The 26,970-nt window shown below is 46.8% G+C and overlaps 1 protein-coding gene and 1 non-coding gene across 2 annotated transcripts in view; both read left to right on the forward strand.

Moving 5' to 3' along the window:
• The window catches only part of HAUS6 (HAUS augmin like complex subunit 6), a 38,299-nt gene that overhangs the window by 5,707 nt on the left and 5,622 nt on the right, over positions 1 to 26,970 (forward strand). The window contains exons 5-15 of the mRNA XM_029055856.2: positions 3,515 to 3,662; positions 3,919 to 3,984; positions 4,133 to 4,178; positions 4,438 to 4,611; positions 5,688 to 5,881; positions 8,266 to 8,395; positions 10,868 to 10,970; positions 11,979 to 12,057; positions 15,379 to 15,445; positions 16,657 to 16,875; positions 22,418 to 22,553. Coding sequence (XP_028911689.1) covers positions 3,515 to 3,662; positions 3,919 to 3,984; positions 4,133 to 4,178; positions 4,438 to 4,611; positions 5,688 to 5,881; positions 8,266 to 8,395; positions 10,868 to 10,970; positions 11,979 to 12,057; positions 15,379 to 15,445; positions 16,657 to 16,875; positions 22,418 to 22,553 — 1,362 coding nt within the window. The remainder of the gene's footprint in view (positions 1 to 3,514; positions 3,663 to 3,918; positions 3,985 to 4,132; positions 4,179 to 4,437; positions 4,612 to 5,687; positions 5,882 to 8,265; positions 8,396 to 10,867; positions 10,971 to 11,978; positions 12,058 to 15,378; positions 15,446 to 16,656; positions 16,876 to 22,417; positions 22,554 to 26,970) is intronic.
• LOC114808464 lies at positions 15,172 to 15,303 on the forward strand. Its single transcript, XR_003756312.1, has one exon.

Raw genomic sequence — 26,970 nt, forward strand, 5'->3', positions numbered from 1 at the left:
GAATGGAGTCCTGTGAATGGCCTTCAGTATTGACTAAACACATTCCCATGCCCACAGAGGGCTAAAAACAGTGGGGCCTTAGGGTCACTCGAGTGGATTTTGAGAGTTTTTCTCCAGCCACTCTGTCACTTTATTGGCTGTGTGACCATGGACAAGTCACTTCACTTCTCTGTGCCTCATTTGCCTCATCTGCAAAATGAGGATTAAGACTGCAAACCCCATATGGGACAGGGACTGTGTCTGACCTGATTAGCTTGTGTAATACCCCAGCTCATAGTACAGTGCCTGCCACATAGTAAGTACTTAATAAAGAGCAGAAAAAAAAATCTCGCTGAGGATGTAGAGGAGAGTGGAGCACTTGGATGAAATCTAGAAGAAGGTGTGTGAAAAGCAAGAATGAGAAAAGTGCTAGGATCAGGTAAAGCACAGTTTAAGATGCTTATGAATAAGCTGACAATCAGATAGCCCCAACCTGGCTAGGGATATGTTTGCAGTGGAGGTATGTTTTCTATAGCTAGAATTAGAGAGTAGGCAGGGGCAAGTTTATCCTCTGTAAAAGTGCTTCTAGGAAATTTAATAATGTTGGTATTTGTTAAGCGCTTACTATGTGCAGAGCACTGTTCTAAGCGCTGGGGTAAACACAGGGGAATCAGGTTGTCCCATGTGGGGCTCACAGTCTTAATCCCCATTTTACAGATGAGGTAACTGAGGCACAGAGAAGTTAAGTGACTTGCCCACAGTCACACAGCTGATGAGTGGCAGAGCGGGGATTCGAACCCATGACCTCTGACTCCAAAGCCCGTGCTCTTTCCACTGAGCCATGCTGCTTCTCTAGTCCACAACGGCTGATTAATCGTGTTCAGAAATGTATGGTGGCAGACTGTAGGCTCGTCGTGGTCAGGGAATGTGTTTATTGTTGTACTCTCCCAAGTGCTTAGTACAGTGCTCTGCACACAGTAAGTGCTCAATAAATATGATTGAATGAATGAATCTATTTTTGGAGATTAAAATTCTTAGAAAATCTTTTGTAAAAGAAGATGGCTCTCAAACATTTCCAAACATTCTGGGGGTACAGTTCTGGAGCAGATCCCAGACATTGACTTTTCTGGATAAGATGCCTGGAATGCGTCAATTTCTAGGAATTGTCCTAGCCAATCTGGGTCATATGGCTACACTACTGTTAAGAATCTGGTCAAGAATCTGGCCTTTTGGATAGTAAGGTGCTGTCAAGATTTGAAGTAAGTCCATTATGGGCAGGGAACTTGATGGCTAATTCTGTTGTATCGTACTCTCCCAAGCACTTAGTACAGTGCTCTGCAGGTAGTAAGAGCTCAATAAATACCATTGAATGATTTAGAGACAGTATTATTGAGATATGGCTCCAATACCGTGTTCCTCATATGAAATCTACGAGAACGTGAGGCTACAGTCTCCTCATGTACACCTCAGCCATGAGGGTTTGTCTGCCATTTCGTGCCTAATCTCACACTAGTGTACTTACCTGTTATAGAGATGATGTTTTGCTTTTTCACCACTGTTTACTCCTTCCTCTGTTCCTGTCTGTCTCTGCCCTCCAATTTTTGCTTTTTTCACTTTTCCAGTGCTGTTTTTATTTGCAAACTTTTTTGAGGGATTTGTCATTTGATGTACTACTTTTCTTGCCTCCTTGTTTTGCTCTCCCCCCTTTAACTCTCCCACAGGGGCAGCACATTGCACCCGGTCCCTAAGACCTGGGCCATAGCAGCGCCACTGAACAGGTATCCTCACTTTGCTATTTTCCTTTTCTTTCTTCCTTTTTTTGATAAGGGTGAATCGTGCTCCCCATATATTTCCTTTCTGACTGTCATCCCAGTTGTTCCTTCTTCTTGCCTCTCCTCACTCCAATTACTGAAGTTCTCTCTGCTCAGATCTTCCCCTCTCCCACCTGTCACCCTTCCACTTCATGTGTTGTTTCTTGCTCTTGTTCCAGCTCTTCCTTCCGTTTAGTCTTATTCTGATCCCCTTCTTCCTACCTCTCCTCTCCTCTCTGCCTTTGCTCCAATCCCTGCTTCTCCCTGTCATTATCATTCTGCATTCTCCTTTCCTATCGTCATCTGACCGGCTATTTCCCCTCTGCCGCCCCCCCCCCCCCTTTGTTGCATTAGCTGTTTGGGCACAGGGGAAAGTGTACAGTACTCCCCTCTCTTAATGCATGAACTATAGAAGCTGAGATGCAATAGATAGCTCCCGTAGAATGGCTAGCATCTGTACCGTGTCTCGAAGAGAGAACCTCTCGCACACTTGCAAACCTTGTTTGTGAAAGTGCAGTAGCACCCTTTCTCGGCCCATGCTATTTGGGCGCGCCCCGAGCTTTGCCTGACCACAAAGGTAAAGAAGGGTAAGGTATGTCTTACCGCCAGCAGGACATGCCCTGGAGGTGTTTTTGGAGTAGTGGTGATGGTCTGCGCTGAGTCAGCCACCATCTCTCTGCCGCCCCCCACCTCCCACCCCCGTGCCCAGGGGCACACATTGTGAGGAGACTGATTGAGAGAACGGGTGCCCTCTTTGGTCATGGAACACAATATCTCTTGAGAGCGCAACAGCAGCACACACCACTGGGCCCTCACCGGTTTGGTAAGCCATTGGTGAGTTTGATTTTTAGTGGCCTAGGGTCTCCAGAGGGGTCACAGGGTTGGGGGGCAGCCTCTTTCACTTTCTTGCAAAAATCAAGGGAAGAACCACTACAACAAAATGAGGAACACAGAACAACAGTAGCCGCAACCAAAAAAAACGCACAATTCTCCATCGTATGAGTAGTCTGGAGCCAGAAACAACAGGAGTGTGAGCAGGGGATCAGCAGGCAAGAGCAGCTAGTTTAGGCAGCAGTGCAGCGTTACCAGGCGTGCCTTCCTCTGGGCAGATTTGGAAAATCTGAGTCCAGCCATTATCTGTAAAGCCACCCCCCAGTCAATTACAGCTCCTATGGGGAAAGGCCTCTGAGAAACAAGGAGCCTCGGGAGCTAATCTTAATGAGCCATCCGTCGTCACACTGTCTGAGCCCAGCCAGTACCATGATTTTGACTCTACCTGGCCAGCCCAGCTTGTACAAGCGATGAATTCTTGTCACTTAGTGCCCTGGTCAGAAGGGGTGCAGTATGGAGGTGACACTTGAAGATAGGGAAGGAATAAGGGAGAAAAATTGTAACAAAAATGTAATACCAGAGGAAGCTAGGTTTCGGGAAAACCTAATACCCTGGAATCCCCCATCTCTGGGTTGAGCCAGTGGAAATATATCAAAGAGAGAAATGACTTGATCAGCTTACTGCGCTTTGCCCAAAATATCAATATTCATGAGAGGATTGGTAATGGAGGTGTCGGTCGCAGATAGTAAAATAGTGGGAAAGGAAATTGTCGCTCCTTTTACAAGTAATATTGTTCCTAGGAGTTGCTCAGTTTCTTCAAATTGAATACTATGTTCACAAAGATGTTTTACCTAGTAAATTTGTGGCATTCTTATTTATCTTCTTGAATGTAGGTGGCGATACGTGTTTTGTAGAGACTTTTAATTCAAGACCTCAAGATTTGCACAAATCCATTGCAAGATACCATGTCGCATGCAACCGCTTTTTAAGAATTTTACATAAAGAAGATTTTATAATTCAAGAATATCAGAAGAAAGCCCAGTAAGTAGTATTTTTGTGATGAGAAGGTGGAAACTACTCTGAATAAATTTCATTTCTGACAACTTCGATGTGTCATGAATTCAAATAAGCCATATTGCCTCAACTGTTGATTTAATATGACAGTTAATCCTTGACAAATTCCATTGCCCCAGTTTTACTTTTATTTGTCAGACCTTTTGAAAAGGCCCTAAATTGACTGCCCCACCAGTTAAAATGATTGTTACTGAATTGTCATTTTATTTTTCTGTCACTACAGACTTTTGGTTGGACAAATAAGATACTTGAGGTCAGAATGTGCAGAACTACAAAAAGAACTACAAAAGTAAGTGTTTCTTTAGGTATAAACCAGAGCTTCATTTCTATTTTTTAAATCATTGTTTTTGTAGAACAGTATTGTAGCCAGTATTATAGAGGCTGATCTTCTTGAGGATCTTGGGGTGACTAACTGGATTTTTTAAATTTTTAACTAGAATGGAACAATATGATCAAAATTATAAACCGGACAGAGTTCATCAGGTAAGATAGTTTTATAGAATTTCCCGTGTTAATATTGGGTGTTTTCCTCTTGTTATTTCAGGGTGCTAGTGGCCACTTGATAACCTAGTACAGTACAAACTAAATGGTGTCCTGAGGCTCTGAAAGTCTCTAATGCCACTTCTTGCAAGCACCCTACCTAATTAAGGGAGTTCTTTTTGCTGAAAACTGTTTCATCTGTCATTGCTTTGTAACATAATTTCCTATTAAATATTCTTAATCTTTTGGTCCATGCTCAAAGGTTCGCTCAATGTGGACATCTGTGATGGAAACACTTTCAGCCTTGGAGAAAGAAAGGGAAGTTGTTAATTCTGTTGTTAAAGGTCATGTCGATCAATACGCTTTAGATGGGACTGATGTTGCAATTAGCGTTCCACAACTCCTCCTTGATACGATCGAAAAACAAATGTACAAAGTAAGTTACATTCTTCATACAAATAAAATTAATGCAGAAATGTTTAGATTGTTGATCCAATCAATCAACAGTAATTATTGCACGCTTACTGTATGCAGAACACTGTACCTAGCACTTTGGAGATTCCAATACAACAGAGTTGGTAGGTTCCCTGCCCACAATGAGCTTACAGTCTGTGAATGATTGATCACATTTGAGACTGCTGCTTTGCTTATATCCAAAGTTGGAGCCATGTGTTGTTAAAATACCCTGATGTGAACATTTTTATTCAAACATCCTCAGCTAATAGAAGCTGTTAATTAAAACTGATGATAAAAGTTTTAGAGAAGTAAGTTTTCCGGGTTTGTTCATGGGCGTTGTTAGCGTTCAATAAATTATCAGTGGCTGCATAGCATTGAAAAGTACTGTAAAATATGCTTGCATTTCATTCATTCTGAGTTGAATAGTAGGAATTTGTTGAAATGCATGAGTTCCACCCAAACTTTTCAGTTGTTTACTTTTTATTGTTTGCACTCCTGGAAAAACGAAACTTGATTAGTTTTATTTTCACAAATCAAAACACAGTAGCATTTCCAATAGTCTAAGATAGTTTTTAAAATTGCCTCTTCCAAAGAAATGAAAATATCTGAGTGTGATTCTGTTTGTTTTAAGATGTGGGGAGGCTCTTTTTAAAATTCTCTTTAAGAAAAGAGTGGTTAATAATAAGGATGGTTGTAGTTGTTAATCAGCTCATCAGTTGTATTCATTGAGTGCTCACTATGTGCCAAGCATTGTACTAAGGGCAGGGCTAGATACAGGTCAGTCAGGTCGGACACAGTCCCTGTCCCACATGGGGCTCACATTGTTAATCCCCATTTTACAGATGAGGTAACTGAGGCCCAGAGAAGTGAAGTCACTTGCCCAAGCTCACCCAGCAGACATGTGGCGGAGCTGGGATTAGAACCCAGGTCTTCTGACTCCCAGGCCTGTGCTCTTCCCACTAGGCCACATTGTCATGCTAAACCAGAGCGCATCTCTTTTATAGAATTGTTTCATAACATAAGCTTAATGTTTGAAAATGCATCTCATTTCTCTAGATACACATGGGAAATGTTTATGAGTCTGGGAAATTGAATCTCCTAACAGTCATTCAGATATTAAATGAAGGCCTGAAAATTTTAAGACGTGAACGGCGTCAAATTGACCCAGTGGGATTGAAATTAGATCTTGGCTACATTGAAGGAAAGACTAAGTTTCAGACAGAAACTTTATCAAGTCTGAAGCATATGAGGTGAGTTTTTAAATTGGGGTAGGAGGCTTAGAGTTATGATTTACATGAGTAAGACTGAGCTCCTCATCTTCCCTCCCAAACCCGGTCCTCTCCCAGACTTCTCTATCACCGTGGATGGCACGACCATCCTTCCTGTCTCTCAGGCCCGCAATCTTGGTGTCATCCTTGACTCGTCTCTCTCGTTCACCCCACACATCCTATCCGTTACTGAGACCTGCCGGTTTCACCTTTACAATATCGCCAAGATCCGCCCTTTCCTCTCCACCAAACGGCTACCTTACTGCTACGGGCTCTCGTTATATCCCGGCTAGACTACTGTGTCAGCCTTCTCTCTGACCTCCCTTCCTCCTCTCTCGCCCCGCTCCAGTCTATTCTTCACTCCACTGCCCGGCTCATCTTCCTGCAGAAACACTCTGGGCATGTCACTCCCCTTCTTAAACACCTCCAGTGGTTGCCTATCAACCTCCGCTCCAAACAAAAACTCCTCACTCTAGGCTTCAAGGCTCTACATCACCTTGCCCCTTCCTACCTCTCCTCCCTTCTCTCTTTCTACCACCCACCCCGCATGCTCCGCTCCTTTGCTGCCCACCTCCTCACCGTCCCTCGGTCTCGCCTATCCAGCCGTCGACCCCTGGGCCCCGTCCTCCCGTGGTCCTGGAACGCCCTCCCTCCTCACCTCCGCCAAACTGATTCTCTTCCCCTCTTCAAAACCCTACTTAAAACTCACCTCCTCCAAGAGGCCTTCCCAGACTGAGCTCCCCTTCTCCCTCTACTCCCTCTACCACCCCCCCTTCACCTCTCCGCAGCTAAACCCTCTTTTCCCCCTTTCCCTCTGCTCCTCCCCCTCTCCCTTCCCATCCCCTCAGCACTGTACTCGTCCGCTCAACTGTATATATTTTCATTACCCAATTTATTTTGTTAATGAAATGTACATCGCCTTGATTCTATTTAGTTGCCATTGTTTTTACGAGATGTTCTTCCCCTTGACTCTATTTATTGCCATTGTTCTCGTCTGTCCGTCTCCCCCGATTAGACTGTAAGCCCGTCAAACGGCAGGGACTGTACCTGCTGCCGACTTGTTCATTCCAAGTGCTTAGTACAGTGCTCTGCACATAGTAAGCGCTCAATAAATACTATTGAATGATTTCTCTAATTGGATGTTGTAGTTTTTGAGTTGCAAATGAGTATTTAAAAATTTAGCAGCCAGTGTATCAGAGATACTTAAAGGAATAAAACAGTTAGCCCCTGTCTCTACTTGGTCAGCAGCATTAGTAACAATAATAATTGTGCCATTCATTGAGCACCTACTCTGTGTCAAGCACTGTACAAAGTCCAGGAATAGATCAGGTCGGACCCATATGGTGCTCCCAGTCTAAGAGGGAGGGAGAACAGTAAATTTTATCCCCAGTTTACAGGTGGTAATAATAATTACGGTATTTAAGTGCTTGCTTTGTACCAAGCACTGTTCTAAGCTCTGGGTAGATACAAGGCAATCACGTTGTCCTACGTGGGGCTCACAGTCTTCATCCCCATTTTACAGATGAGGTAACTGAAGGCACAGAGAAGTTAAGTGACTTGCCCAAGGTCACACAGCAGACAGGTGGTGGAGCCAGGATTAGAACCCACATTGTCTGACTCCCAAGCCCGTGCTCTTTCCACCAAGCCACGTTGCTTGATGTTCTTCAGATGAAGTTACTGGGGCCCAGGGAAGTGAAGCGACTTGCCCAAGGTCACACAGCAGACGTGTGGCAGAGCTGGGTTTAGAATCTAGGTCCTTTGACTCCCAGGCCCTTGCTCTTTCTGCTAGACTATGCTCATTTTTAACTGAAGAGCCAGAAAAGGTGGTGTAATATTTGTAACTTTTAAGCCAGAAGCCAGAAAATGCCACCTTTAAAAAAGTGGTATGGGTTGTTTCTGTTTCCTTGCCTCACCTCCCCATTCCCTAACAACGACCCCCAATTCCCCACTCCAGTAGGGAAAGTAGGGGAACCAAGAAGCCAAGTTGGACGGAGAGCAGGAGAGTCTAATGCACTCTGAATGTGGAATTTTAAAAATTGCTGTGTCCTATGTAAAAAGTAGTGTAAAGAAAAGTTAGGCAATATATGTGCATTTGTGATGCATTCTTAACAGGAAAGGGATTATACCAGCGAAGATAGAGATGTTGTACCCTGGCATGGCATGAACATTCATTCGATTGTATTTGTTGAGTGCTAACTTTTTAGTGATTGATTTGAGGTTTTCAAAAATATTCTGTAAGGTATATAGTCTGTACTACTTGATTTTTCTCTCCTTATTCCTCTTCACTCTCACCATTATCTTTGTTCATTAAGCTTATATAGAGTTCTTGTTGGTTCCTTTAACAATTTTGAACAATGTCTCTGTAGGCATAAAATGAAACAAGAGGATCTCATGGCAATAAATCAATCAATTTCTGAAAAACAGAGAAAATGGGAAATGAAGTGGGAGAAATTTCTTGGCCAATCTCCTTTTAGGCTTATTAAAAGTTGGACACCAGTAAGTCCCGTTGCTATTTTATTCTTATTTTGCTAAGTAGCAATCTAGTGCATCAGATGTCTTGGCTAGACCACACAGTGTGATAAATATTATATAATGTATGCATGTTAGTTCAAATGTGGCTTCACAGTGATTACTACTATTGTTATTACTCTTGTTTGGTGCTGTACAGCTTTTTGCAGGGGGGCAGGGACACGATGGGGATGAAGCCATTTGCTTTCTCTCCTGCAGATTTTTGATCAGGCACTTAGCAAGCCTATACCAGCCAGTGGAAATGGAGCAGTGGGTTTCCGCAGGCCGACAGGATGGGATCCCTGGCTCAGGCCCAAGCCTTGTGGGCTTCCTGTTGTACTCGGCCTACGAGATCAGGCCAGAGGCTACTCTTAACCCTTGCGTTCATGCGAATGAGCCGTCCAGAACTGTGTCCCTTCCCTCCCTAATGCCACTCTGCCACCTGCCATCACCAACCAACATCTGGCCCGTTCTAGGCTGCTGCTGCTTGCTGGTGATGGGAGCAAGCAGGCGGTGGCAATTTTGGGCAGGGAGAGGGGGCAGCGTCACTCTGTCGCTCATCCTCACAGGAGTTGGGCCCTGGAAAAGTAAGACTGACAGGATGGAATAGCTAAATAAGGAAGAATGAGATGAGGGCATCTCTGTCCTGGTGGGAAGGACAAACGAGCCTAAGATTTTTGGGCCCGAGAACCCAAGTGAAGGAATTGATCGGTGATAGTGGTTTGTGGAACACCTCTCATGTTTGCGGTCGTGTTTCTACTGGGGCATGGAGTGCAGCAAGCGATTAGGCGGGCAGAGGTGCAGCCCATGATGAAGGGTTCGCCAGGGTTTCACACATGCAGGATCCACTTAACAGCCAAAGTGACTGCAGCATAGTGCCGATGCTGGATCGTGATGCAGCAGGTGGTTGCCTTGGTCGCCACCACAGGTCTTGGCTGCCCACATTTAGCTAGCTGTTCTTCAGGACTGTGGCCAGGCTCCTCCACCTCATGGAGTGCTAAATATGGTTCATCAATCAGAAACCTTGATCGTCGGTGGCATAGCCTCAGGTGGCAGAACAGGACTGGAATCCAAAATCTCCCGATTGCCAGAACAGTATGCTTTCTGGTGGGCCGGCCAGCAGCCAGGCTAGGAATTCCATGTGTAAGTGCTAAGTGTGGCTGTTGAGATGGCATGAGTAGGAGGCTGTTAATTAGTCTTGGGAAGTTTCCAGCAGGAAGTGGGATTTTAAGAGGGCTTGAAAAATGGGAGTGTTGCAGCCTGACAGATTTGGGGGTGAGATGGGGAGGTGTGTTGCTGTTTCCTCTGCCTGGGAAAGTTAAGAGTGGGGTACGGTCTCCCAAGTGAGATTGAAAGGAATGGGTATAGGAATGGATTGGGAAGAGCTAGCAGAGAGAATTTAGCCAATGGTAAGGAGTTTCTTCTTGGATGTGGAGGGAGTTTTTGAAGAGTGGAGGGATCAAACAGTCAATCAATGGTATTTATTTGAGTGCTTACTGTGTAACCAAACGATGTTTCTAGCAGCAGTCGTTGTAGTAAAAGTATTTGCCTGCAGTGCAATGCACTGTACTGTTTGGGAAATTAGAAACACAATGTACATTCCCAGCCCGTAAAGGTCATAGACTCAGGGGGTGCTTCCTGATAATAATTATGGTACTTCATGAGGGCTTTGTGCCAGGCACTATATTAAAGCACTGGGATAGATACAAGATAATCATGTTGGCCACAATCCGTGTCCCATGTGGAAGGGAGAACGGGTATTGAATCCCCATTTACAGCTGAGGGAAGTGAGCCACATAGAAGTTAAGTGACTTGTCCAAGGTCACACAGCAGAGAAGTGTCAGATTTGGGATTAGCACCCAAGTACTCTGCCACGCTGTTTCTCTCATGAAACTAATCTTTTAGTGACTTCATCTTTAATCACTGTTTACAACAGAAGTGCAAAAAATGAAATTGAACTGTGAACAATATCAGCTTACTTGTAGATGTGAGATACTTAAAGTCAGCCTTGAGGGTGTACTGTTGGAATTGAATACTCCCAGAATCCATGAGAATATTGAGCTACCTCTAGATTTAAAAAGTAAAGCCAAAAAATTGGCCTAGTTATTAAATTGAGAAGCAATGTGGCCTAGTGGAAAGATCATGTGTCCAGGAGTCAGAGGACCTGGCTTCTAATCCCAGCTCTGCCAGTTGCTTGCTGTGTGGTCCTGGGCAAATCACTTATGTGCCTTAGTTCTCCTGTTCTCCCTCCTACTTACACTGAGCCCCATGCTGTGTCCCAGCCTAATTAACTTGTACCTACCCCAGTGCTTAGACCAGTGTTTGACACATAGTAAGCACTTAACAAATATCAGTAAAAATAATAATAATAATTGACTCTAAATAGCAAGATTCTGATAGCCATGTTAAAAATGTCTATATTTTAAGAATATGAGTACGAGTAATTTTCTTTTCTTTAAGGCTCTTGGTCTCCTACCACCCATGTCTCCTCTCTCGTTCGAACCTGTTTCAGAGGAAGCGTATAAAAATAGCGTCTTCTTTTGTTATCCTGTATCACTTCCAGGTTCGTTATCTCATTTTTCTAACTTTAACGACAAACCAGTGCAGTTGTCTACTTTGGGTAATGTGATTGTAATGGCATTTATTGTGTGCCTCCTGGATGCTGGGAAAAGTACATGAGAAGCACCAGAAATATTCCTGCATACAAGGAGTTTTCAATTCCCATTTGTTTATCAAATCAAAAGAACAGAAGAGGTGACCTGTCCAGGTCAGTGGTGTGTCCTTCGAGGCAGACAAAACCTGGACAGTCTTCCCAGCTGAAAACTGGGAGTATGCTGTTGAGATTAGACCTATGTAGTACAGTGCCTTCAAGAAGGGAGTGACTCTCTTGGAGCTAAAGCTCCAAATGGAAAGAAACAAGGAGGCAGAAGTGAAAACAGACCCCCCCCCCCAGCACCACCACCATCATCAATGGTATTCATTGAGTGCTTACTGTGTACTAACCGCTTTGGAGAGTACAGTTCAGCAGAGTTGGAAGACACATTTCCTTCCCACAATGAGTCTAGAGGGAGAGACAGACATTAATATCAATAAGTCACTTGTAATATATAACTTATAGATATTTATCAATAATATTGAGTGCTTACTATATTTAGAGCACTGTACTAAGCACTTGGAAGAGTACAATACAACAGAATTGGCCAGACACATTCTCTGCCCATAATGAGCTTACAGTCTAGAGGGGGAGACAGACATTAATACCAATAAATATATAATTTGTAAACATGTACATCTCCACTAGGCCATACTGCTCTTCCAAGTTTATGACACTCTGCCTTTCCCTTGGGGGGGAAAAAAAATAGTGAAAAACACAATTTTAAGTGACATTCCCTCCATTTTGCCCTCCTTCCCCCCAGTAAGTGATCGCATTGCCACTTTATTGTCCTTCTTGTCATTTTTCCGCTGTTCTTCATCCCTTTGAGCTCTTCTTCTGGAATTCCAAAAGGTGCTTGAAATGTAGAATGTATGAACAGATAATCAAAACATAAACGTTCTCTTTTACTCTTTTTAGACACACCAGAAAAGCATAGCCAACAAAATGGCAATAAGGATGATGGATCACTTGGAACTGCTGACAATCTAGTGGAAAGGTATGACAAGAAAATCAAACCAATTGAAGTGATTACGCATTTTCCGTAGGCTATCCAGTACCTGTTTTCTTTTAGTGTGCCTGACTGAATGGAGTTAGGACCAACGGGACTAGCCTCAGTCTTGAGACTCTGGGACTGACAAGCTGTGTGAAGGAAGTGATTATAGTGTAAGTGGCTTGGGCACTCTCTCTTCCCTGACAGTCATTGCCCAGAATCGAGTAGGTGGGCATCGTTCCTGGGTATGCCTGAAAGGGGGAAAAAAATAAATAAAAGGACACCCAAATTCACAGCTGCCACAAAATTGCCCCTTACATTAACTTTGCTTGCAACTTTCCAGCCTTGATTAGTTGCAACTTGGCCTCTAGTTTTGTCCTGGCTCAAAAGACAGAGATCCTAATTTGCACAGACGATGGCTCTGATTCAAACAGAAATGAGGTGACAATCCCTCTGAATGCTCTAATCATGTTCTAATCTATTTATCATTCACTGTGGATTCTAGAAAAATGAAAGCAGTACCCATAGAGTGTCAGTGATTCCTGAGGTCATTTAGTTTCGGAAAAGAATTGAGTTCTTGACTTAGTGGATTTGCTGTGCCATCCAAAAAAGGTCAGACTAAATTCATAGATGAGAGAGGTTCATACTGGATTATTCGAGGGGGTCGGCGGGAGGGTTCCTCATTCCCTCCGACCCTCCGTCCTGCCCGCTTCCCCCGACCCCGGGCGCCCGGGGAGGGAGCTGGCGGTGGGGGGGAGCCACCGCGGTTGGGGTTGGGCGGGGAGCCGGGGGGGAGCCCCCCACCCGTGCCGGGCCGGGGCACCTCGCCCCGCGGCGGGGGTCGGTCGCCCAGCCCGGCCCCGGCCCCGGCCGCCCGTCCGTCCCCCGCCTTCGTGGACCACCCCCCCCGTCCCCCTCTCCCTCTCACCTTATTAAAACCATCGCCCCTGCCCTCCTACCTTCCTTAACTTCTATTTTTAACCACTCAATCTCCAATGGCTCCTTCCCCTCTGCCTTCAAACATGCCCACGTCTCCCCCATCCTAAAAAAACCCGCTCTTGACCCCACGTCCCCCTCCAGTTATCGCCCTATCTCCCTACTACCCTTCCTTTCCAAAATCCTAGAACGAGTCGTCGACAATGGATGCTTAGAATTCCTTAACTCCCATTCTCTCCTAGACCCCCTCCAATCTGGCTTCCGTCCCCTCCACTCTACCGAGACTGCTCTCTCTAAGGTCACCCATGACCTCCTTCTTGCCAAATCCAATGGCTCCTACTCCATTCTGATCCTCCTTGACCTCTCTGCTGCCTTTGACACTGTCGACCATCCCCTCCTCCTCCATACCTTATCTCACCTTGGCTTCATGGACTCTGTCCTCTCCTGGTTCTTCTCTTACCTCTCTGGCCGGTCATTCTCGGTCTCCTTCGCTGGAGCCTCCTCCCCCTCCCATCCTTTAACTGTTGGAGTTCCTCAAGGGTCAGTTCTTGGCCCTCTTCTGTTCTCCATTTACACTCACTCCCTCGGTGAACTCATTCGCTCTCACGGCTTTGACTACCATCTCTACGCAGATGCCACGCAGATCTACATCTCCGCCCCTCTCCTCTCCCCCTCCCTTCAGGCTCGCATCTCCTCCTGCCTCCAGGACGTCTCCACCTGGATGTCGGCCCGCCACCTAAAACTCAACATGAGCAAGACTGAGCTCCTCATCTTCCCTCCCAAACCCGGTCCTCTCCCAGACTTCTCTATCACCGTCGATGGCACGACCATCCTTCCCGTCTCTCGGGCCCGCAATCTCGGTGTCATCCTTGACTCGTCTCTCTCGTTCACCCCACACATCCTATCCGTTACCGAGACCTGCTGGTTTCACCTCTACAATATTACCAAGATCCGCCCTTTCCTCTCCACCCAAACGGCTACCTTACTGTTACGGGCTCTCGTTATATCCCGGCTAGACTACTGTGTCGGCCTTCTCTCTGACTTCCCTTCCTCCTCTCTCGCCCCGCTCCGGTCTATTCTTCACTCCGCTGCCCGGCTCATCTTCCTGCAGAAACGATCTGGGCATGTCACTCCCCTTCTTAAACACCTCCAGTGGTTGCCTATCAACCTCTGCTCCAAACAAAAACTCCTCACTCTAGGCTTCAAGGCTCTACATCACCTTGCCCCTTCCTACCTCTCCTCCCTTCTCTCTTTCTACCACCCACCCCGCATGCTCCGCTCCTTTGCTGCCCACCTCCTCACCGTCCCTCGGTCTCGCCTATCCCGCCGTCGACCCCTGGGCCCCGTCCTCCCGCGGTCCTGGAACGCCCTCCCTCCTCACCTCCGCCAAACTGATTCTCTTCCCCTCTTCAAAACCCTACTTAAAACTCACCTCCTCCAAGAGGCCTTCCCAGACTGAGCTCCCCTTCTCCCTCTACTCCCTCTACCACCCCCCCTTCACCTCTCCGCAGCTAAACCCTCTTTTCCCCCTTTCCCTCTGCTCCTCTCCCTCTCCCTTCCCATCCCCTCAGCACTGTACTCGTCTGCTCAACTGTATATATTTTCATTACCCAATTTATTTTGTTAATGAAACGTACATCGCCTTGATTCTATTTAGTTGCCATTGTTTTTACGAGATGTTCTTCCCCTTGACTCTATTTATTGCCATTGTTCTCGTCTGTCCATCTCCCCCGATTAGACTGTAAGCCCGTCAAACGGCAGGGACTGTACCTGCTGCCGACTTGTTCATTCCAAGTGCTTAGTACAGTGCTCTGCACATAGTAAGCGCTCAATAAATACTATTGAATGAATGAATGAATGAAAGGGTTAGGAGCGTTCGATGGGGAATTTTTAACCATAAGGATGGATGTCAGAGAGGGCATCCTACCTTTTCTCCTACTACTTTTTATTAGTCTTTGTTGGAAACAGAATCCCAAGATAGACAGTGGTTTTGCCCAGTGTGTCTATATTCTTGTGCTAGATAATCCATTTATATGTGGCATAAATTTTACGTAGTCGATTAATTTTTGTCTTAATTTTGCAAATAGCCAGCAAGTCACTTAACCTCTCTGTTCGAGACTGGCCATATCAGAATTAAAGATTGTTAAACAGTGCGATGTGGTTTTTTGCCTTTTTAATTTTTATTGGGAGACTGATACACAGATAGGGCTGAAGTACTGCTCTAAATGTCACAATGCCTCCCTAGAATAAAACTGCCTTTTGATGACCGGAACGAATTGAGTGAAATCGTAACGGACAGATACGGGGCAGATAACTTTTGGGAATGCACTTTTATTATGTGAATTGAAAGTAGTATTTTTCTATCAGTAATCGACATGTGGCTCTTTTTAGGATTCCTCCATTTCCGACACAGTCCACTCCACCATCCAGTAGCAACAGTGAGATTCTTCTTGAGAAGGTAAAGTTTTTTGGTAATTATCCATTGTTTTAAAATTGTATTCCCTTTAAAAACTGTACTTTGTAGACTTCCATAATTCAATTAATAGCCCACAATTGCTTAATGAAGTTTACATACACTCCCCTTACTCCTTTTATTCTATTCCCCCCCTCAACTTTAGGAACAATTAACTGTAATATTATAAACATATTATGCAGGAAGTCTTTGGACTTAGGACAGAAGTCTTAGTCTTAGTCAAAAGTTACATGTTGGAATCAATTTTCCCACAGGAAGAATATTGTCAATGGGAGATTTGTTTCCCACCTAGTGGAGCCAAGAGCTGCTGGGCTTTCATTCATTCATTCAGCAGTCGTATTTATTGAGCACTTACTGTGTGCAGAGCACTGTATTAAGCGCTTGGAATGTACAATTCGGCAACAGACTTTCCATCTCCAGTCCCCGTTTCCCACAGAGACTTGACTGCTAGGGCCAAATCGAGACAGGCCATGGAAAGTCCTATAGGAATGGGAGTTAGTTAATCGTGTTTACTGTGTGCAGAGCACTGTACTATGCGCTTGGCAGAGTACAGTATAATAATAGAACAGACATTTTCCCTGCCCTCAATGAGTTTACAGTCTAGAGGTGAAGACAGACATAAATAGAAATAAAATAACACATATGTACATAAGTGCTGTGGGGCTGGGAAGGGGGATGAATATAGGGAGCAAGTCATGGCGATGTAGAAGGACAAGAGGGCTTAGTCAGGGAAGACCTCTTGGAGATGTACCTTTAGTAAGCCTTTGGGGGGTGGGGGAGGGAGAGGGATTGTCGGATATGAGGAAGGAGGGCAGGGCGTTCCGGACGAGAACGTGGGCGAGAGGTCAGTTGAGGAATCTCTTCACCCGTGGCACTGTTGCCAGCCCCCGGTGCAGCCCTGGAATGTCAGGGGTGGGGTGGGGGAGATCATGGGCAATGGAGGTAAACAGCAGAGGTGGTCAGGGGGAACAGTAAGGCAGAAGTGAGGGAGCGTGATCAACTTAGTGACACAATGTCCGCCTTGATGCCGTGTACCCGTCACTTCAGAGATGTCGGAACACCGTTTGGGTAATCATATATACGAAATAACAGTGCTCTGTATTGACCGTGCATTTCATAATGCTGAAACTTCCCACTAACCCGGTTTGTAAGTATCCCGAGAGGTAAAACTCTCAACTTACACATGTCTATTTTAGAGCTCTAAGAAAAAATCTCCAGAATGGAAAAAAACTCCCAGAAGAAAAGATCTGTCGGTTTCTAAAAAAACTCTGAAATATGAAATGGATGAATCTAGCCCAAGGGAGGAAGCTGGATCATTGGAAACAAGGAAGAATGGAGAGATTCAAGCTTCTCAAACATCAAAACCAGTTAAAGATGATCCTTTCAAAAAAGAGCAGGAACATTTGGCGGAAGAAGTAAGGAAAAATATTTCAATTTTCATTTCATTCTTTTAAGCCTAATACTGGGTATTAGTGACGTATTGTAAAATTAGCATGCCAATATTATAGTTTGGCATAGTGTCACCACCTAAATTTGTTTCATTGGTTCAGAAGTAATGCTACTGAAGGACTCAAGTAATGACTCCCAGAGCTTTGGCTTCAGATACAAATAGTCGTTACCGTCAGCAGATTTTTGAGTCCAGAGAGCACTCGTACATCAGCAGAACTTCCTGGGATATGGTTAGGGAGTTTTCTCTATGGATTCTGCTGCCAGTAGGCCCAGAGACCCAAGATAAGAATGATATCCCAGGAGAAGACCTACCACTGATTGGCATGCATTTTCTCTTGGGTTTGGAGCCGGTTTGAAAAGCACTAGGGCTGATGGAAGAACATCTCGGGCTGTGCTCAACCTTGAGAGCGGTAGGGGTTAGAAAGCTTTGCCACTTGTTAAAATCTGCTGCAGTGGGCTCTTTGGTCTAGGCGTGTCATTAGACACAACCTTAAATCAATCCCTGCTCTCTTTGGTCCTGGAAGTTAGGTGGGGATCGGAACTGTTTGCCAGGAATTTTTTCGCTGGAAATTCTCCCTTGCCACTTGAACAGAACCCCTGTGGTTTGGGTATATCGGCCATCTAATTACTCAGGCCCTGAAAAAATGTATAAGCGTATGTTGATGTAATGTTTAGTCTCCCCAGCTCCCATTAAAGGTTCCCTAGTAGGGTTCCAGTGTTGAACTGCAGTTTCTTAATCCCAGTTAAGTACCCATCAACCACAGTAGGAGGCTTAAGCAGCCTATGAAGCTGAACTGTGGGAGTTTCCTGAGCCTCAGGGCAGCTTCAGGATTCCCACTTTGGCTCTGGGGAATCTGCATATGGCATGTGTCCTCAAGAAGATCGAGCTGTTAGCCTGATGATTTTCTCTTAAATTATGGTTCTGTTTGACTCTTCAAACATCTTTCTGGATACATTCATTCAATAGTATTTATTGAGCGCTTACTATGTGCAGAGCACTGTACTAAGCGCTTGGGATGAACAAGTCGGCAACAGATAGAGACAGTCCCTGCCGTTTGACGGGCTTACAGTCTAATCGGGGGAGACGGACAGACAAGAACAAAGGCGATAAACAGCGTCAAGGGGAAGAACATCTCATAAAAACAATGGCAACTAAATAGAATCAAGGCGATGTACAATTCATTAACAAAATAAATAGGGTAACGAAAATATATACAGTTGAGCGGACGAGTACAGTGCTGTGGTGATGGGAAGGGAGAGGTGGAGGAGCAGAGGGAAAAGGGGAAAATGAGGCTTTAGCTGCGGAGAGGTAAAGGGGGGATGGCAGAGGGAGTAGAGGGGGAAGAGGAGCTCAGTCTGGGAACGCCTCTTGGAGGAGGTGATTTTTAAGTAGGGTTTTGAAGAGGGAAAGAGAATCAGTTTGGCGGAGGTGAGGAGGGAGGGCGTTCCAGGACCGCGGGAGGACGTGACCCAGGGGTCGACGGCGGGATAGGCGAGATCGAGGGACGGTGAGGAGGTGGGCGGCAGAGGAGCGGAGCGTGCGGGGTGGGCGGTAGAAAGAGAGAAGGGAGGAGAGGTAGGAAGGGGCAAGGTGATGGAGAGCCTTGAAGCCTAGAGTGAGGAGTTTTTGTTTGGAGCAGAGGTTGATAGGCAACCACTGGAGGTGTTTAAGAAGGGGAGTGACATGCCCAGATCGTTTCTGCAGGAAGATGAGCCGGGCAGCGGAGTGAAGAATAGACCGGGGCGAGAGAGGAGGAAGGGAGGTCAGAGAGAAGGCTGACACAGTAGTCTAGCCGGGATATAACGAGAGCCCGTAATAGTAAGGTAGCCGTTTGGGTGGAGAGGAAAGGGCGGATCTTGGCGATATTGTAGAGGTGAAACCGGCAGGTCTTGGTAACGGATAGGATGTGTGGGGTGAACGAGAGGGACGAGTCAAGGATGACACCGAGATTGCGGGCCTGAGAGACGGGAAGGATGGTCGTGCCATCGACGGTGATAGAGAAGTCTGGGAGAGGACCGGGTTTGGGAGGGAAGATGAGGAGCTCAGTCTTGCTCATGTTGAGTTTTAGGTGGCGGGCCGACATCCAGGTGGAGACGTCCCGGAGGCAGGAGGAGATGCGAGCCTGAAGGGTGGGGGAGAGGACAGGGGCGGAGATGTAGATCTGCGTGTCATCTGCGTAGAGATGGTAGTCAAAGCCGTGAGAGCGGATGAGTTCACCGAGGGAGTGAGTGTAAATGGAGAACAGAAGAGGGCCAAGAACTGACCCTTGAGGAACTCCAACAGTTAAAGGATGGGAGGGGGAGGAGGCTCCAGCGAAGGAGACCGAGAAATATCGGCCAGAGAGGTAAGAGGAGAACCAGGAGAGGACAGAGTCCGTGAAGCCAAGGTGAGATAAGGTATGGAGGAGGAGGGGATGGTCGACAGTGTCAAAGGCAGCAGAGAGGTCAAGGAGGATTAGAATGGAGTAGGAGCCATTGGATTTGGCAAGAAGGAGGTCATGGGTGACCTTAGAGAGAGCAGTCTCGGTAGAGTGGAGGGGACGGAAGCCAGATTGGAGGGGGTCTAGGAGAGAATGGGAGTTAAGGAATTCTAGGCATCGATTGTAGACGACTCGTTCTAGGATTTTGGAAAGGAAGGGTAGTAGGGAGATAGGACGATAACTGGAGGGGGAAGTGGGGTCAAGAGCGGGTTTTTTTAGGATGGGGGAGACGTGGGCATGTTTGAAGGCAGAGGGGAAGGAGCCCTTGGAGATTGAGTGGTTAAAAATAGAAGTTAAGGAAGGGAGGAGGGCAGGGGCGATGGTTTTAAGAAGGTGAGAGGGAATGGGGTCCGAGGCGCAGGTGGAGGGGGTGGCACTTGCGAGGAGGGAGGAGATCTCCTCTGAGGATACTGCAGGGAAGGATGGGAAAGTAGGGGAGGGGGTTGGTGGGGGGGAGGAGAGAGGCGGAGGGGTGACTTTGGGGAGCTCAGACCTGATCGTGTTGATTTTCGTGAGGAAATAGGTGGCCAGATCATTGGGGGTGAGAGATGGGGGAGGGGGAGGAACAGGGGGCCTAAGGAGAGAGTTAAAGGTCCGGAACAATCGGCGGGGGTGAGGGGCATGGGTGTCGATGAGGGAGGAGAAGAAGCTTTGCCTGGCGGAGGAGAGGGCAGAGTTAAGGCAGGAAAGGATAAATTTGAAGTGTGTGAGGTCGGCTTGGTGCTTGGACTTTCGCCAGCAGTGCTCAGCAGCTCGAGCATAGGAGCGTAGGAGGCAGACGGAGGAGGTGATCCAGGGCTGTGGGTTAGTGGAGCGAGAGCGGCGGAGGGAAAGGGGGGCGAGAGAGTCGAGATGAGTAGAGAGGGTGGAGTTGAGAGCGGAGACCTGATCGTCGAGAGTGGGAAGAGAGGACAGGGCGGCAAGGTGAGGAGAGATGCTAATGGAAAGACGGATGGGATCGAGAGAGCGGAGGTCTCTGTGGGGCAGTAGCGAAGATTTGCAGGGGGAGGGAGTGTGAGAGATGAGGCAGGTGAGAAGGTTATGGTCAGAGAGAGGGATTTCAGAGTTGGTGAGGGAGGAGATAGTGCAGCGGTAGGAGATGACGAGATCGAGGGTGTGACCGAGTCGGTGAGTGGGCGCGGTATGGTGGAGGAGGAGGTCGGCAGAGTCAAGGTGGGATAGCAGGCGGGCGGCAGAGGAGTCGTCGGGTACATCCGTATGGATGTTGAAGTCTCCAAGGATCAGAGTGGGCAGAGAGGAGAGAAGGAAGGTGAGAAAGGGGTCAAGGTGGTTGAAGAAGTCGGAGGTGGGACCGGGAGGGCGGTAGATGACGGCGACAAGTAACTGGAGTGGGTGGTAGAGGCGAATGATATGGGCTTCGAAGGAGGGGAAGGAGAGGGAGGGGGGAGGAGGGATAGTGTGGAAGCGGCAACGGGGCGAGAGGAGGAAGCCGACGCCTCCTCCCTTACCGGTGAGTCTGGGGGAGTGGGAGAAGGAGAGGCCTCCGCTGGAGAGAGCGGCGGCAGAGACCGTGTCTTCGGGAGAGAGCCACGTTTCCGAAAGGGCGAGGAGGAGGAGAGAGCGGGAGAGGAAAAGGTCATGGATGAAAGGTAGCTTGCCTGTAATAGAGCGGGGGTTCCAGAGGCCACACTTGAAAGTAGCTGTGGGTGCAAGGGGAGGAGGGGGGGAAGGGCGGGGGGAGGGGAGGGTTTGGATGGGAAGGAGGTGGCGGGGCCCTGGACGAGGAGAGGGGGATGAGGGGTGGCGGTGGGACAAGAGGACTGGGATGGGGCATGGGTGGGGAAGAGAGAAGGGGGGAGGGGGTGAAGAGGGGGTTTGGTGGGGGGAAGAGTAGGGGGAGGGGGAAGAGGGGTAGCGCTGGTAAAGTGGGGTTCTAGGGCGGGAGAGGGGAGGGGGGAAGAGACAGAGGAGAGAGCGGGAAAGAGCTGAGCGAGAGAGGGGAAGGGGAGGATAGGAAGGGGCGGGAGGGGGGAGGGGGAGAGGAGGGACATGGCGAGGCCAGAGAGGTGGGTGGCAGCACTGACAACAATAAACAGTAATAAACGAAATCGGTAATATAGCAACATGATACAGTATGATACAATACAGTAGTGCTAATATAGCAACATGATACAGTATGATACAATATAGTCGTGTTAATAAAAGGGGTGATGATCAGGGTCGGGGGTAGACTCGATTAAGGGGCGACCTGATCAAATTCAAAGTCTGACGACAATAGACAATGACAAGCAAGATGGGGTGGTGGGGATGGGGAAGAGAAACAAATAGCCCTGCGTGCCTCTGTTCCTCTCTAGCATTTTTCCCTGAAGCCGGCCTTATGCCTGGATGGAAGGGAGAATGTGGTATCTGAAAGACTGCACATTCATGGGAGGCAGTGTTACCCAGTGGAAGGAGCACAGTGCTGGGAGTCAGGAGACCCGAGTTGTATTCCTGGCTCTGTCCCTTGCTTGCCGGGTGACTTACCTTGTATGGCTTCTGTGTGCTTCCTTTTCCATCTCTAAAATGGGAATGAAGTACCCATTCTCCCTCCATCTAAGATTATGAACCCTGTGTGGCACAGGGACTGTATCCATTCCGATTCTCCTGAATCTACCCTGGTGCTTTGCACAGTGCTCGAGACATAATAAACACTTCATAAATGCCATCAACGTTATTATTCAGTATGAACTTCCGTAGGGATTCCTTTAAAAGTCATTGTAGCTGTTTCCCTTCTAAGTTGTCCACAGTGTAGCAGGAAGATGGGGAGAATTGCTACAGGTATGTTGAGCCGGGCACAGCAACCCTGTACCAGTTTTCCCATCTTTCCATCACATGGCAGACAACCCTTTCCTGGGCCATAACACCCTTTGATTTGATTTAGCGCTCATGCATGGGGTGCAGAGCATTGCTTAGGAATATGGCACAGGCACCCAGGATTTTGGGAGAAAACCATCTCCTCACCAGATAGTGTTTCTGACCTCGCGTCCTGAGAGCGGAATTGGGATCAAGGGTTTATTTCACCTTCTAGGTCGCCAAAGTGATTTTATCAGATTCACCGAAGACCTGTGAAGAAAAAGACATGGAATTACAGGAATTAATTAGTTCACTAGCTTCTGACCCTTTCTTAACACGGAAGCAGATTCCACGAACTCCAGAAAATCTGAGTAAGTTTTCTCTTCATTTCCTAGCTGTAGTGCTGCTTGTACAATCTCGCCTCTTCTTCTTTCAGGACATCTCCTTATAGGTGTCCTGTCAGCCCCGTAAACTCAACAAGGCTAAAACTGGCCTCATCTTCCCTCCTCAGTCAATAGTGTTTATGGAGCATCTGTTTTATCAGGAGCACTGTACTAAACGCTTGGGAAAGTACAAGAGGGTTAGAAGACACGATCCCTGCCCTAAGAGCTTTAAGGTAATGGTGGAGACTCATAAATTTACCAAGAGGAGAAAAAAGAGAATAGAAAGATAGATGGGTGAATGCTTAAAGAGTAGCCACCTCTAACTTTCCCATAAAAGTTGGCAATGTCCTACTTCCCCCAGGACCCAAAACTCTCATGTCAGCTTCAACTCCCTGCTCTGTTTTAACCCTCCCATTAGCCTGCTGCAACATCCTGCCAACTTTTCCATCACCATGTTTCATGAATTCATACTCTCCTCTCCACGTTAGACAACCAAGCTCTCATCTTCTCCTGGCAAGGCTACCTACCGGACAGACTCCACGCTGATTTCCCAACCACTAACATCTCTCCTCTTCAGCCTATGTTATTACTCTGCTGCCCTTAACCTTTTTTTGAAATGTTGTTTGACACACTTCTCTCCACTCCTTAGACTTTCCCGAGATTTACCCATTTTCCCTGGCACACTCTTTACTTCTCATTCATTCAGTAGTATTTCGTGAGCATTTGCAGAGTTCAAAGCACTGCAGGTGTATATGTATACATATATAAACACAGTGGGAGAAGGCACACAAGGATGAGAAGTAGACAACCCTATTAGCTTGTATCTACCCCAGCACTTAGTACAGTGCCTGGCACATAGTAAAGCGCTTAACAAATACCATAAAAAAGGAAATTAAAGCACGCATCATCTGGGCTGGACAGAGGGGTTGAGGAGTGGAGGAAAAACCTGGAACCAAGTTCAGACTAGCAGTGCAAGTGTCTGGTTTGGCCCATAATCTTCAACTAATATTTTTTGATTGCCCACAGGGTACATCACACAGTTTTAGGGGGTGAGGTATTCTACATATGTATCAATAAACTGGTCAGCTGTAAGAAGATCATGACGACTACCAACTTTTTGTTGAATTCTGGGATTCACGGAAAAAGTTTGTAACAACTGACAAGTGTATTTCTGCAATAAGGATTCCATTGTTATTGGAGCTGAAAATGGGAATATGCTCAGCTCTGCCATAATGCATGTTTTCCCTACGTGTTTTGGTTAGAACGCTGTCAGGGAATTAGGGACAGTTCACCCCATAACCGTCAGAACAGGTGAGTTTTCCTTGACATGGGGTTTTGCAAGAACACAGGCTCCATGTTAGGAAAGCAGGAGCTACACTCATTTCTGCTAAAACACGTTTCGTCACACAATTTGAATATAAAGCAGTTGAAGTATGGGAGAATGTTATTTCCACAACATGAGTCTCTTCTGGGTATGCATGATCCCTAAATTGGCACAGATAGATTTGGTGCAGGAAGAAGACGTATGCATGTGTATGGCTTCGGCTGTGGTGGGATGCTGCTAAGCTTTCCAGCCTCAGCCATTCTGCACCATAAGAGCCTTCTGTCTGGAATGATGGATGACCCTCATTCCTTTGATTTCAGGACCAAGAACACACACAAAGTAGTCGATCATAGTGGTAGTGGTTTGTGTGGCAAGTTTATTGCTCAGTGCATGCAGAGATTTTTTGCATGCACGACATCATTTATGGCCAATCTGTTGATCTTGGACCTTATCACCATGGCCAGAAAAGTGTTTGCCTTGGTAACCACTATAAGTCTTTGATGCCCAAGTTAGCCCATTATTTTTCAGGATTCCTAGGTGGTTCTTGGGTTAGAAGAAGCTTGCTGATGACCTAGCCTCAGTGGGCAGAACTGGGTCTAATCTAGAACCCAGGTCTTCTGGTTCCCAGAGCAGTGCTCTTTCCATTGGACCCATAGCTGGGCTATTCTACCATTCAGTGTAGTCAATTTCTCCAGTAAAGTTCTTGAAAATCTCCATGTTAAGGAAAACTCATGTTTTAGTATGCACGCCTTTGTGACATGAATCTGCATGTGTCTGTTACGCTTGACACACCACCACGTTCTCTCCAGAGAGGCACGTGTTGTCAAAAGTAAGAGCCCTAGTTCCCCAACAGTGTTCTAGCCAAAATGTGTATGTGAAAACACACATTGTGGAAGAACTGACTACACTGCATCCTTGCATCTTCGTAGTTCTTAATCCAGTGAAATGACGAGTCCCGAGGAGGTGTTCTCCTAGTGGTGGGAGAAACAACAACATAGGAATTTTTGTCAAAAAAAGTCAGTCGTGGTGATGTCTTTGAACCATCAGTCCCCTAACCCATTAATTCCCATTGAATCAATGGTTACTGTAATGTGATTTTCCCATTACACGAGGTTGTTCAAGAACACAACTACGACGTTCTAACAGAACTGACTGTACAGGCGTACCCTGAGTTACGGCTACCCCACAGTACGTGCAACCCGGAGATACGTCATGCGTTATTTGCAGACGTACCCCAGGATCCCTAAGCCCCGCCCCTGATGTTACCTCCAAACACTGCAGGTAAGTTAAGTCCCGTCTCGCTTGCTTCCCAGCCTCCCCTGTTCAGAGCAGTTCCTCACTTTTTTCTACCAAATTTGTCTTCTCCCAACACACACACACACACACACACACACACTTTTGCTCCTTCGCTATCAGTCTTTTCCTTTTTCCTTTTTTAAATAAGTGATGCGCATACCCTCTCCTACCCATAGGCTAGAAAGGGGTTTGTGGTCATGTGGTGATGTAAGTGGGAGGAACATCGGCTTGTTTTTTTCTTGTTGTGGCCTTCTCCCCACAGCTGGGTGTCTGGGCTCCGTGATCTCTGTCCCTGATGCCCCGCTCGGGTCATTGTGGTTGCTCCCCAGGATCTCCAGTCCATGGCACTGCGGTGTCAACATCCCTACACTCTTCCGGTCGGTTCCTTGGGCAGTGCCGCCTGTCTCCATAGTGGTAGGGCCGGCTGCTCTGCTGGAGGTGATGACACCAGAGGCCACTGTTCCCTGTTTGCCGGGAAAGGAGGGAGGGCAGGCGGTGCATGTGGTGAAGGGAGGAGGAGGTGGGAGCTAGCTAAAGAGTAGTCAGAGAGAAGATGGAAAGCAAGCTGACTCCCTCTTGCTTGGGGCAAGGAGGCAGGGCCAAGGTCCTCCAGCCATCTGGACGGTGGTAGCCAGAACCCTGGGAACATCATACTGCTCGGAACAGGGGACAGCAGGAAGGGAGCATGGTGAGAGGAGAAGGGGATGAGGAGGAAATTGTCTTCCTGCAGTGACTGAAATTCAAGCAGAAAAGTATACTGGAGAAAGCCTGGGGAGGCAGGAGGCAGCAGGAGGGAGCTCCCTTAGGACCTAGGAAAGGTAGGGGACTGAGGAGCGATTTACGATGCCATTTTTATTTAACTGTAGGATTCGGTCAATGTGGCCAGGCTGGTTCTGGAACAGAACCTAATTGCATGTAAGCCTATAGGTTAATGCAACCTATGATGCAGCCATTGTTGGAGACTCTTAACCCAGCTATATTGTGGGGCTACACCGGTACTTAAGGAAAAGTCACATTAGGGATGACTAACACTTCTTGATCATGTGGCTCCATATAAAGAGAACCAAAATACTTTTCTCAGGATATCAAGCAAGTTTTTGTATAACTGAAAATTTTAGAGCCAGAGTGTTCTCTGGGAGGTGATCATCAGTAGTTTGCAAGCCACAAGGCAGAAATGACTGCAGGTGGGGTCGCTGTCCTTCCTTCCTGGCCATTACTCAAAATTCATAGTTCTTTATTGCCAGCACTCCAACTTAAACATTTGGTACTGGTAGGCGAGGGCAATATTAAAAAGGAATGGCGGGAGGTGAACCCAATTGAAATGGCCACAGGGTGCCATCTGCTGACTCTCAAAGGTACGTCACTGACCTACCACCTTACCTATCCTCTGTTCTTCTTTGCGTTCCCTACCCCTTCTTCCGTATTCAGTTTCCAAGAACTCTCTGTTCACCAGAATGGTAGAGCAGAAAGTTGTTTTTTTTTTAAATGGTATTTGTTAACTGCTTACTATTCACCAGGCATTATGTAAACGCTGGGGTAGATACAAGCTAATCAGATTAGACACAGTCCATGTTCCACGTGGCGCTCACAATCTTAATCCCCATTTTACAGATGAGGGAACTGAGGCACAGAGAAGTTGTCACTTGTCCAAAGTTACACAGCAGAGACATAGTAGAGCTGGGATTAGAACCCAGGTCCTTCTGACTCCCAGGTTGTTTGCCACTAGACCAGGCTGCCTCAGTTGCAACAGGGTCCTTCTTGAAGTTGTCATTATACCTCCTTGTT

The sequence above is a fragment of the Ornithorhynchus anatinus genome, chromosome X5, assembly GCF_004115215.2.
Source record: "Ornithorhynchus anatinus isolate Pmale09 chromosome X5, mOrnAna1.pri.v4, whole genome shotgun sequence".
NCBI lineage: Eukaryota > Metazoa > Chordata > Mammalia > Monotremata > Ornithorhynchidae > Ornithorhynchus > Ornithorhynchus anatinus.